This window comes from Elephas maximus, chromosome 1 (genome assembly GCF_024166365.1).
Source record: "Elephas maximus indicus isolate mEleMax1 chromosome 1, mEleMax1 primary haplotype, whole genome shotgun sequence".
Classification (NCBI taxonomy): domain Eukaryota; kingdom Metazoa; phylum Chordata; class Mammalia; order Proboscidea; family Elephantidae; genus Elephas; species Elephas maximus.
The window spans coordinates 135,832,670-135,845,254 of NC_064819.1; the positions used below are offsets into that span (position 1 = coordinate 135,832,670).

Consider the following 12,585-nt stretch of genomic DNA (forward strand, 5'->3'; position numbering starts at 1 on the left):
TGCCCCCAGCCCGGGTCCCTGGGCAGCTCCAGGATTGGAGAGCTTGCTCTAGGGCGCTCTCTGCATCTGCCTCGAATAGCAAGGCACGGAGCATTCTCTCTCGCACCTCCACAGTGCGTGGGTGTGAAGTGTATTAGGGGAAAGCAAGAGTGACTCTGGTATTGGTGCTCGGCGCACAGTCAGTCACATGGCACTGCTGCCAGCTGCACCAAGCGGCCAGGGGCTGTTGCCTGTGTTGCTCTTCCAAAAAGCTTGGAGGAAGGGAGGGAGGGAATCAGGATCCTGCCGGTGGCCAGGAGCCGGTGAGGGGGCTTCACACAGTTAATAACGACAACAATAAAAAATAAAGCGTTTAAATGAAGCTACTACCCCAGGCGGAAAGCCAGAGAGGCACTGCCGCGGGCGTGGGTGTGTGTACGGGAGTGAGTTCAGAGAATATCAGCCTTGCAGGGGAGGAGCCAAGCTGCAATAAGACTTTTGCTTTATTGTTTCAGTTTTAGCTTACGGGAACGAAAAAAGCACACAGAATCACCACCTTGCAACTCTCTGCTACGGCTTTGTGGTGGAAGCTTAGTTCTCCCTTCATTTTAACTTGGCAATCGTTTTCTTTAATATTTTGGGGGGAAATGCACTCCGTTGGAAGAAGTTCCCAAGCCTGGCTTCTTTGCAGTTTCCCCATGCTGATTGTGATGTTTAACACAGTTTTAATACACTGTTTCTGAAGGCCTCAGAGGCCGCAGCCAGAGGCAAAGTGGCCTCCCTCCCGGTCAAGGGTGAGCGCTCTGGGCCGCCCGAGTGACAGAGGTGGGGGGAGACCCACACACAGTCGCTCCTCGTCACAGGTCTTTAGCCGTGCAAGTTACAGCATACGGGGTGAAGTGAGGACCACCAGAAGCCCGCCTCCAGGGCTCCCCACCCTTCAGGATTCTTCTCTCAGGCACTGGGGCCACAGCTGCCCCTGCCGAGACTTAGCAGTTTTATGACTTTCTCGGACTTACATGGAAATTTCTTGCCCGAGGTAACTGGGTTCGTTCTCCCAGGGAGGGATTCTCCGCCGACTTTGCGCCGCTGTCAGGCGGAGCTGGTGGACAGCTTGCTCACTGCGGAGGAGCCCCTTTGGAGTTTAACGACCTCCCCACAATCCACCATCGCGCTGGGAAGGATATGCAGTTACACGCGGGCTTCTTGTCTGATACTGGGCTGGGAAGTCACAGCTCGCAGGCTGGAGTGAGCCACAGGGAGATGCCAGGTCCCCACCTCGCGGGCTCAGCAGCCGCGTCCTGCGGATCTGCGCGTTGAAATGCCTAGGATTCCCCGGCTGCGTGGGGACCTGAGCGCCACTGCCGGCAGCATCGCCCTCGCGTCTGCTTGAGGACTGGCTGGTACCCAGAGGACAGGGCAGGGCAGGACGGTTTCTGCTCACACCCCAACGGAAGAATGGCAGGACCGGGAGCTGCAGCGTAGCGGCGGGACAGCGGAGCGACCTGGGTCTTCGGCTCCTACTCGGGGAACCTGGCTGACTTAACCTTCCAACAACCCTAAAGCCCCTAAGAGAACCAAACCAAACTCTCTCTTCTAACTGTAGCTTTGGAGCCCAGTCCCCTGCTGGGGGGGGGGGCGGGGGGGAGGTGGGGCGAACGCAGTCCAGGCGTGGGGAAGGCGAGAAGAAAAGGGGAGCCGGGGGTTGGGTGTGCGCGCGTGGGAGCGCGCCTTGTAGCGCCCCGCACTCCTCGTCTTAGCCTGGGGACACTTAGGGGAGGAGGGAGTAGTAGTCTCAAGAATAAGAGAGAGCAAGAGAAAACCTCTCAAAGTGACTCCCCAAACAGGTCCAGATTTTGAATTCGAAGCTAAAGGAGGCTAGAAATTGGGACGCTTCTGCCTCCTCCGCAACCCCCTGCCCCCGCCCCGAGGCCCCGCGGTTTGCTGGCTGACTGCTTCCCCGCCCCCGGCTCGGGAGGTCGCGGGCGGGCGCCCCGTCGGCCGCTGGCTTCCTCTTCGCAACTCGCCGACGCGCATGAGGCCGCTGCCCCCGCCGCAGGCGCTGGCTACCCCCTCGCGGTGACCGTGGTGATGCCATGCCCCGCCACCACGCGGGAGGAGAGGAGGGCGGCGCCGCCGGGCTCTGGGTGAAGAGCGGTGCGGCGGTGGCGGCCGCGGGCGGGGGGCGCCTGGGCAGCGGCATGAAGGATGTGGAGTCGGGCCGGGGCAGGGTGCTGCTGAACTCGGCGGCCGCCAGGGGCGACGGCCTCCTGCTGCTGGGCACCCGCGCGGCCGCGCTCGGCGGCGGCGGCGGCGGCGGCCTGAGAGAGAGCCGCCGGGGCAAGCAGGGGGCCCGGATGAGCCTACTGGGGAAACCGCTCTCGTACACCAGTAGCCAGAGCTGCCGGCGCAACGTCAAGTACCGGCGGGTGCAGAACTATTTGTACAACGTGCTGGAGAGACCCCGAGGCTGGGCATTCATCTACCACGCGTTTGTGTGAGTACCCGCGCCCCCCGCGAGCCCCCAGCCACGCCCGCGCCGAGGGGAGGGGGAAGGAGGGTCGTGCTCCTGGCCCAGGGGACGCGCTTCGCGCCCTGGCCCACCGCGCGCGCTCGCGCGCGTATACACACACACACACACAACACAAACACACACAACACACGCACACTCTCTCAGGCGCGCACACGTGGTAGCTTTTATTTCTTTGCACGTGTTTGTGATCTTCCCTCTAGAGCCTTCCGCCTCCCCTAGCTCCACTTCTCTGACCTCTACAGCTTGAACCTTCGCCCCTAGGACGCCCAGTGAGCTGCCTGGCAGCTCCAAGCACCGCGGGCGAGAGTACGGCAGATGCAACACTTGGGCGTCACGGATAACAGGGAGCGATTAGGTCCCAAGATACGTAAACTTCAACCGAGCGGGGCGCCCGGGAGCTGAGAAATGCAAAGGGAGGACGTGCGCCCGTGTGAGGCTTGTGAGTGTATTAGAGAGGTTAAGAGGTGATGGGGTAGGGCGAGGTGGAGAGAGGTGAAACGTTGGGTTGTGCCCTCAGTCCTGGGGGTGGAGCTGTGGAAGCTGTTACTCGTTGGGGAGAGCTACTAGTTTTTTAGTGCGCCCGGAAACACGCCTCGTCACCAACCCAGCCACCACCAAACGGAAAATCTGTCAGTGCATATAACCCTTCCCGCCACACCACAGAAAAGGTGGCCAAGGTCTAGAAGAGGCGAGCAGGGCCGGGCGAGGCTATACTCCCTCGTTGTGACCAGAGCTAGAGGGGAAACTGGGGTGCTATAGCGGACTCTCAAATGGGCCGCCTCGGACGGAGTTCAGGCAGTGGCTTAAGTAGGCATTTGTGGTGCTGAGTCAAAGTGTGTGAGTGTAAGTAAGCCCTCGCCATCTAGCAGAGAATGCTTAATGAGAAAATGATTGGAAGCAAATGTTTATTTTTCCCTTAGGCATTAAAAACCTTTCAGTGGCTTTAAAGTTTACTACTGTTTTTCCCACAACGTCCATTTATTCAGTCTCCTGCTAGAGTTAGGTTTATCTGGACATTTTAAGGTTGTTTTTACGCCTTTACGCTCAATTTTTTTTCTTCTTTTCCTTCTTTCCTTCCCTTTGCTTCTTTTTTTCCTCCTACTCTTCTCTCTCTTTTGTTTCCGCTTCTTATGTTAAAATGGAATGTAAAGGAATCAGCCTTAGCAGGCCAGTAGAGAGTTGTAGGCACTCACTGATGCATTACTTGTTCCTTAGTGAAATAGGTTTTAAACACACAAACTAGGTTTGTTTTTGAAATGAGGTATATCATCCAAACTTAACTCCCACCACTGATGGCATTCACACCAGAAACATTTTTTGAAATAACATGGGAGAAAGGGCTGGTTTGATAATAGGTGAACCTGGAATTTGACCATGGAGGAGTCAGGAAATTGGTGGAGTCTACAATCGTGGGGCTCTGGTGTCTGGAAAATTTTACAGTCCCAGATTGATGTGAACATGTAGCATTAGGTAGAATATTCCAGCCAACTTTCCGTTTTACAATATACACAAGGAGAACGTTGTGTTACATCATAGTTGCGTCAAACAGCACAACTTTTATTATTAATTCAAGTAAAATTGACATTGATTTGGGTGTGGTTACTGTAATAAATGATAAACAGAGAGAAATGCTACTGATACTTTTCATGTTCATCTCACCTGAGTGGATACATAATTTATCTTATTAGGTGATGAACCTGATAAATTATTTTCAGCATCAGAATTTATTAAAAACTTAGCAATAATGATCCGTGCTCAATTTGGGAGCAAGTATATACTGCATAGATAATGATTTTTTTTTCTACAGAATTATGCTCAGTATATTCTTCAGCTTTGAATTTACAGTATCATACCTTGTACGGCCATTCATTTTTGGAAAATTATGCATTGTGTTTTCACAGAGTGTTAGAGAAAACTTTGGTTAGTCCACATATCTTATACCTTCTCACTGTTGTCTTTGAAAATGAATGAGGATTTCTTGCAATTTAACATTTTCTTTTCAAAATATTAGTGTTTAAATAGGTTTCAGTGACTAAAGAATTTTAAAATTTTGATAAATGAGTTTTCAAAACGTTGAAGTTTGGATAATTCTTTATTCATCGGGCTTTATCAGTTTAGCCGTGTCTTTAGTAGTAGAAAGGAAGTGTATTCTTATCAATACAATGTTGCTAATATGAAGTTTTGCATTATATATTTCTAGAGTCTGAAACTGTAATGCCTGAGCAATTAGATGGGGGTGCTAGATTCACATTAGCATAAAGAGAGAATGGATAGTATCATCTTCTGGGAGGGTTGTGTGTAGCTATAGCAGACCCTGGGGAAAGAGACCGCCTTTGGCAGTTGCTGCTTATGATTTTAAATAAGCTTTAGAATAGCTGGACTTTACACATTAAATTAATAAACTCAAAGTTGCCTTGAGCTATAGGTCTAACAAGTTCATTAATAATAAAGAAATTAAAAGCAAACAATTTCTAGAAAGGTGTAACTAATTCCTTGCCAACCTGGGAATCCCCAAATCTTACTTTAATAACAGTTTTTGTAGCACATTAAGGTTCTTGCCAAGAACAAGTGCACTGTGATTAATGAGGTACTTCAGGGATGGATTTACTTGGTTGACCAGTATTTTCACTGCCAAGAAAAAAGAGAAGTATCTTTAAAGTTTGTGTTTCATGTAAGGAAAAACTTCTGTTAACTATGCAAAAATCATTATTATGATGATATTTTAATGGTATAAATGTGGTTTCAAAAGTATAGATCCTAGCCTACTGATGATATGGCTGGCAAGAGGTGACCTTACTCAAATACGTTCTCCCAATATTTATAAATTGTTGGAAATCAGGAGTGAGAGCCATGCTTGTTGTTCTTTAAGATTTACCAGATAGCCACGTGTCCTTTTTTCAGCTCTCAGATGAGCTCTTCAAATATGAGGTAGCGATTTTTTTTTTTTTTAAAATACAGGTTGCTCCTTTTTAATTTCTCTTCTAAAGAAATTTTTTCAAGAATGATGTTGGTAATAGAGGAACACGTGACAGGAGTCCATATGCAAATTTGCATTGATGTAGCAAATGTAGTTCTAAGAAATTACACAGGAAACAGCACTGTCAAGCCCAAGCCCACTGCCATTCAGTCGATTCTGATTCATATCAACCCTGTAGGTTAGAGTAGAATTCCCCTATAGGATTTCCAAGGCTGTAATCTTTACAAAAGCAGATTGCCACATCTTTCTCCTGCAGAGCAGCTGGTGGTTTCAAACTGCCAACCTTTCTGTTGGCAGCCAAATGCTTTAACCACTGTACCACCAGGGCTCCAACAGTGTTGCAGATACATGTAACTCATCGCTTTGTCTCCGGTATCTTTGCCTGGTTTAATGCTGTGGATCAGAAATTATAATAATTTAAACTAGAGAAGCTTTAGACTATCATTTGTAAATCTGTTTTCTGAAAAATTACTTACTAGTAAACAGAAAAATGCCACCCAAGCTAGGAGCCCAGAAGTTGTCCTTGATGCCTTCATTTTTCTCATCCCTGCTCCTACTGGCCATCCAAAAGGTCATTAAATTCTCATTTGTTCACCTTCTAAATATCTCTCAAATCTATTCCCTCCTCTCCTTTCCTACTGCCACAATCTCACTCTCTTTCTCAATCTCTTGGATGGTTTGTAATGTTTTCCTGACTGATGATCTGATGTATGTACTTAGCTTTCCAGCTCTCTGACACCATAGTGCTTTTCCTAAAATGCAAATCTTGCCATATCATTCCCTTGCCTACAATTGTTCTGTGACTCTCCATCATTCATTCATTCATTTACTCAGCTATCTATCATAGCCTACTGTGTGCTAATTCCCAAATTAATAAGGCAAAGACCTCCACTTCAAGGTATGAGAAAGACTTCAGCTTGGAATTACTACAAGTGTGTGAACAATTAAGTGTGAAACAATGTTACAGGTACCATTACAGAGGTACATTCAAAGTCACATAGGAAAAGAGAAGGAAGTGGGGCAGATGGCAGCAGAGAGGTCAGTTTACCCTTTAAAGAGGAAGTGAGGCATGAGCTGAATTTTGATAGATCAGCTATTAATTTTCAGGTGAGCAAAGCTTGAGGGGGGGTGATCAATCTTGATAGAGAAAACAGCTAGAGCAAAGATATGGAATTAGGAATTAGCACAGTAATTCTAGGTACTGTTAAGTATTTTCAGAATGAGGGCAGCACCAAGAAAAGAGGGGAAGAGCAAAGAACACGTATTTAACCTTGGATAGACTCAGATGTTGGCCATGGAGTCCGGTCTTTATCCTGTAGGTGGTAGTGGTCATTGAAAGGTGGTAAGTAGGGGAATGACATAATCAGATGAATTTTGGAAAGGTCTTTCTTTTAGCAGTTTGGTAAATGGATGGAAGGGTGCAAAAATGGAATTAATATGGCCTGTTGACAATTTTTCAATGAATTCATTCCACAAATGTTTCTTGACTATCCATTATGTGGCATGGACTGTTCTAGAAAAGTGAGAGATGGTTACCTAAGGAACTAAGGCATTAACTGTGGAGAAGAGAGAGGGTTTAATTAGAGAAATGTTAAGGAGGTAGAATTGGTATATAGTTTTCATGAGTCTGATATGTAGAGTAAGGAAGATGATTCTGGCTTGGGTAATTTGAGGAATGGAAGTGCCATTCACTAATACATGGGCCAAAGAATGAGGGACAGTCTTTCAAGGCAGTATAATGAGTTCTTGTTTTTACCATATTGAGTTTCAGATGTTTGTGAGTCATTTAGGTGGAAATTGTAAGTGGTAGGAGCACAGCAGTAAAAAAAAAAAAAAAAAAATACTCATTCTCTTTCCAGTGTACCTTAGATTGGCAACCAGAACCATTCCTGGTAGATAGCACTCAAATTTTTTTTTGAATGAATGAATGCATTTACAAATCTGGAGCTTAATCTGGATGTCTGGATCAGTGGCATCAGTAGGAGAATGTGAGGGGTGCAGACCCTACTGTGTGACACTGTCAGAGGGAGTGACAGCAAAATAACTATCTATAAAATTTTTGTGCAGTGTTTCAACAGAGATTTATTATTTTTTATAAAAATATTCCTGTAGTTAATTATAACAACAAAACCTTTTTTTTTATGAGTTCAGGTTATATATATCAGTATACCTGCAAGGCTAAAACTCTATGCTAATTTACTTTTTGAACCTTCTAATGTGCTCTGGTTAGAGCTGTAATTATTACTCAATTACAGTGATGCTTTGAATCACGTGATTTCATCTGCAGGCATGTACTATTGTTTTTGTTGTTGTCAGTGTTTTTATAGTTGCTGATTTTGTCAAATTTTCTGGTGTTTTAGCTACAATATTTTGGTAATTAGCATGGGGGTGTGACACCATGAGTTATCGTACTGTGTGACACCAATCCTAGTGGCACCATTGATCTGGATTTGAGATTTAGGTTTGAAGACTCTAGAAGTTTCATGCTTATTAAAACAGCAAATGAAATGAATGAGATAGCTCAGAAAATATAGAATGTGATGAAGACATGGTGGAGGACAGAGCCAGAGGAACACCAACATCAAGCAGTAGATGGAAGAGTAAAGGCCCACAGAGAAACCTGGAAAAATCATGACAGAGCAGCCAAAAGGCCAAGATGAAAGCCAGGAGAAAGCAAAGGAAGGAAGGTGTGCAGCAAAGAGGTTACGGTTAGCAGTTTCTAGTGCAGCAGAAAGGCGTAGAAAAGTTGGATGAGATTTCACGGTATTGGTCATAAAGTGTGTCACTGATGGCCTTTACTGTGACAACTTCAGTGGATCAGTGAGGGTCATAAATGTGATTTAAGTGGATTGAGGAATTGTTAAGAATTGAGACAGTGAAGACAGTAGTGTAAGTTAATTCTAAACTCTTTGAAATGGCTCCCAAAACCCTTCATGACATGGCCTCTGCCCACCTTTCCTTCCTCATCTACACACCCTCCTCTCTAATATGCATCCTGAGCTCCAGCCTTACTGAACTTCTCCATCCTTTATCTCACTACCATGCCTTTGCTCATACTGTTCTCTTGGACTCTGCCCACTCCTTGCACTCTGCCTACTTTTTCTTCAAAACAAAATTCAAAGATCACTTCCTCTTGGGCACACTTTACAGACAGTTCCCTCCATTTGCCAAGATGAGTTAGGAGCCCTGGTGGCACAGTGATTAAGCACTCGGCTGGCTGCTAACCAAAAGGTTAGCAGTTCAAACCCACCAGCTGCTCACAGGAGATAGATGTGGCAGGCTGCTTCTGTAAAGGTTATATATAGCCTTCGAAGTCCTCTGGGGACGTTCTATTCTGTCCTGCAGGGTCACTACGAGTCGGAATTGACTTGATGGCGCTGGATTTGGTTTGGTATCGGGTTCTATGGTACTCTGAAAATATTATTATAATGGCGCTTGTTCCAGTGTGCTGTAATTGTAGACTACTTGTCTATCCTTCCCACAAGATGGTGAGCTTCCCACATAGAAAATCCCTTACTTATCTCTGAAACTCAAACACTTAGCAAAGTGCCTTGTATCTAGTAGACCCACAATATGTGCTCTCTCAATGAGTAAGTAAATCATTTTCCTTGGAAGGCTTCCACGGAGGGCTTTCAGAGCAAGCCAATGTGGAAGGAACTACCAAGCCTTTCTGGTTGTCTTAGAAGTAAGACACTCCTCTGGACACCCTTTTAACTTAGTACTGAAGTCACTCCTGAGGTTCACCCTTCAGACAAAGATTAGACAGGCCTGTAAAACAAAACGAGACTAAATGGGCACACCAACCCAAGGACAAAGACGAGAAGGAAGGAGGGGACAGGAGAGCTGTTAATGGGGAGCGCAAGATCCGGAAGGGGAGAGTGTTGACATGTTGTAGAGTTGGCAACCAATGTCACAAAACAGTATATGTATTAATTGTTTGATGAGAAACTAATTTCCTCTGTAAACCTGCATCTGAAGCACAATAAAAGAATAAAATAAAGAAGTAAGATACTGATCATTCATTTAGAAGAGTAAAGTACGGGGCTGGAAATAGGAGACCAGTGCTTTGCTCTCAGCTCCAGCATTAATTAGCTTTACGATCCGGAGTAAAGTCACTTCACCGTCTGGATCTCCAGTTCTTCCTCTGTGAAGCAAGCACAATAATGTCTGTTTTCCATCAGAGACAGTGGAGGATACTGTTGAGAATCCAAAGCACTATGATAAAGTGAAGGAGTATTTGGAATAAAAAATAATCTGATTCTTTTATCATTTGCGTTCTTTATGTCTTAGTGCGAAAGCTGCCTCCTAACTGGTATCTTGAACTTTACTTTTCATCCATGTGGTCATGTGCCCCATAGTGGCCAGAGTGAGCTTTCTCAAGAGGTAAACAGAACATATCACTTCTCTGCTTGGAGGAAGAATCTGTTTATTGCCTGTCTCCCCTACCCAGTTTTTTAAACACCAGGGCAGTGTGTCTTGTTCCGTGCTGTATCACCAGAACAAGTGTCTACCACATAAAGATGCTCCGCGCATATATGTTCATTCACTTACTAACACCCCAGATCTCCATAATACAGTACTAGGTCACTGTTGGAGGATGGAATTTTACTCTCCTGGCCACTCTCTGTGTCAAGACTCAATGAGACCCAATGAATTACTTTATTATTTACCTACATATTCTGTTTTGAATTAAGTCTGTATCTATAGAAATCAATGTTTGCATTTCATTTTGCTCCTGTGTGCAGAGAGGCCGTACACAAGTTATACTGCACTAATATTGTAACATAAAATACTCCATACCCTACAAATCAATCTGTCTTCAGAAATATAAACAATGCTATAATATTTGAGAATCATAATTAGAAATTAAAAAAATTAAAATTTTAGTATTGGGAGTATTATTACTTCAAAAAACACACACACACACAAGAAAGAATATTTCAAAACAGAATGAAGTCTTGATACAAGAAACACTATAAACAAGGAATGTAGCCAGCAGCCTTTTGATAATTGCATTCAAAGTAATAGTGCCAGTTTTAATTTTTGGTTACAAATGGCTGTTTTGGCTGATGAAAATGCTAGCAGTGCGTGTTTTATCCTAGCCCAGTGGTGTGAAACAACTCGAAGTCCAACTGCGGAACAGCCACAGCTCATAGTTATGCTTAATGATTGGTAGATGCTTCCATTTTAATTTCCTTTTTGTTCAACCATTTATAAATATGTTAATTGAAATTTTATTTGGTTGCAATCTGGGGGAGAGATTGGCCACACAACTGCAGTTGTTCACAATTAGTGAAATCCTTAGATGGGTTTCAGAGTTTCAGGTGATGTTTTTATTCCTTTGCTAGCAGCTTGTCAAAAGAATGAGTTTTGTACAATGTTATTGAAGTCATCAGTTTATAAACATATGTATAATATATGGTAACTCTGGTGGTGTAGTGGTTAAGTGCTACAGCTGTTAACCCAAGGGTCAGTAGTTCGAATCTGCCAGGCGCTCCTTGGGAACTCTATGGGGCAGTTCTACTCTGTCCTATAGGGTCGCTATGAGTCGGAGTCGACTCGATGGCACTGGGTAGTGTAATATATGTGCGTATACACTCCATATACACACTTATACACACACACACTGTGTTCTTCAGCAAAGAAGTTACATTAGTGGAAATAATTATGTTTCCCTTCTTTTTGCTCCTCTAAAATGGAATAAAACACAAATTAAAAAAAGAATCTTAAGGTTAGTCTTGATAATGTGGAGATTGTACTGTATTTTGAAAGATATTTAAGTTTAATTCTACATGAAGAGAAGAGATAAACGTTTTAGAAACTCAGTCATAGAAGTCTTTGTTTCCATTTGTAGTACCTGTGAAATAATTCTAGCATCTTTATCCTTCATTGGCGGAATGGCCTTTTATAATTACGATTTTATAATCCCTTTCTCTCTCTCTCTTTTTTTTTTTTTTTTACAGTCCAGTCAGTTTAACATTTAATTAACAGCCACCCTGTGTACCAGGTAATGTACTAGATGCTGATGGCTCAGAAAAGGGGATGGATGATGTGGACCTCAAGGAAATTCTGTTGGGGAATATGATTCATATTTGGATTTAATTATCAACTCTTCCTTTGCTGATTCGATGACTCTGAGCAAGTTGCTTCGAATACGAGCTTTTTAATCTGTAAAAGGAGCCCTGGTGGTGCAGTGGTTAAGAGATTGGCTGCTAACCAAAGGTCAGCAGTTCGAATTCACCAGCCGCTCCTTGGAAACACTGTGGGGCAGTTCTACTTTGTCTACACAGGGTCGCTATGAGTTGAAATCAACTCAAAGGCAACAGGTTTGGGTTTTTTGCTAGTCAGTAAAATAGAGATGATCATATTACATCAACGTGTTGTGATATTTTTTAAAATATGTAACACACTTAGCATGGTGGCTGTTATATATCAAGGACTTAAATGTGTTAACTATGATATTATTGAAACTAGAGAGAAAAATAGAGAACATGTGGTAAAGGGCTGTACTTGCTATGATAAAGGCCTGAAATTTTATCTTGTTGGGGGGTGGAGTTTAGGCAGGTAATAATATCATTAGATTTCCAGTTTAGATTGATCACTCTGCCAGTTCTGTGAATGGTGACTTGAAAAGGACAAAACTCTTCATGAGGAGGTCACTTTTGAAACGGTGGTTCCACCACAGGCAAGAGATAATGAGGGCTACGAGTGGGGCAATGGTGGTAAGGATGGAGAAAAAGTGTGGTGATGCAGCTCAGATATATTAATGAATGATTGTGAAAGATGAGGAATTTATTTTTTCCAAACAGGAGTTTCCTAAAGTTCTTCTAGCTTAAATTACATAGCAATTTTGTATTGAGGATCCAAATTGCTATAACTTGTTAATATCATTTGCTATGAATATTACATTACCAATTTATGCTTTCATTACAGGATACCTAAGAATCGTTAACATGTAGCAGCAGTTGCTTCGTTTAAACCTCATAATGGCCGAATATAGAACATATTTATTTCGAACTGATTTAGTAGGGCTTGCTTTCTCTCTTCAACGAATAACACATCTTTTCTTCACTCTGATATAAATACATACCATTTA

The 12,585-nt window shown here is 44.0% G+C and overlaps 1 protein-coding gene across 3 annotated transcripts in view; it reads left to right on the plus strand.

Moving 5' to 3' along the window:
- The first annotated feature begins 1,745 nt into the window (after window positions 1-1,745).
- KCNQ5 (potassium voltage-gated channel subfamily Q member 5) overlaps window positions 1,746-12,585 on the plus strand; it is a 620,656-nt gene continuing 609,816 nt past the window's right edge. For all 3 annotated transcript variants that reach the window (XM_049895397.1, XM_049895406.1, XM_049895414.1), the window contains exon 1: window positions 1,746-2,476. In XM_049895397.1, coding sequence (XP_049751354.1) covers window positions 2,076-2,476 — 401 coding nt within the window. In that variant the 5' untranslated portion in view covers window positions 1,746-2,075. The remainder of the gene's footprint in view (window positions 2,477-12,585) is intronic.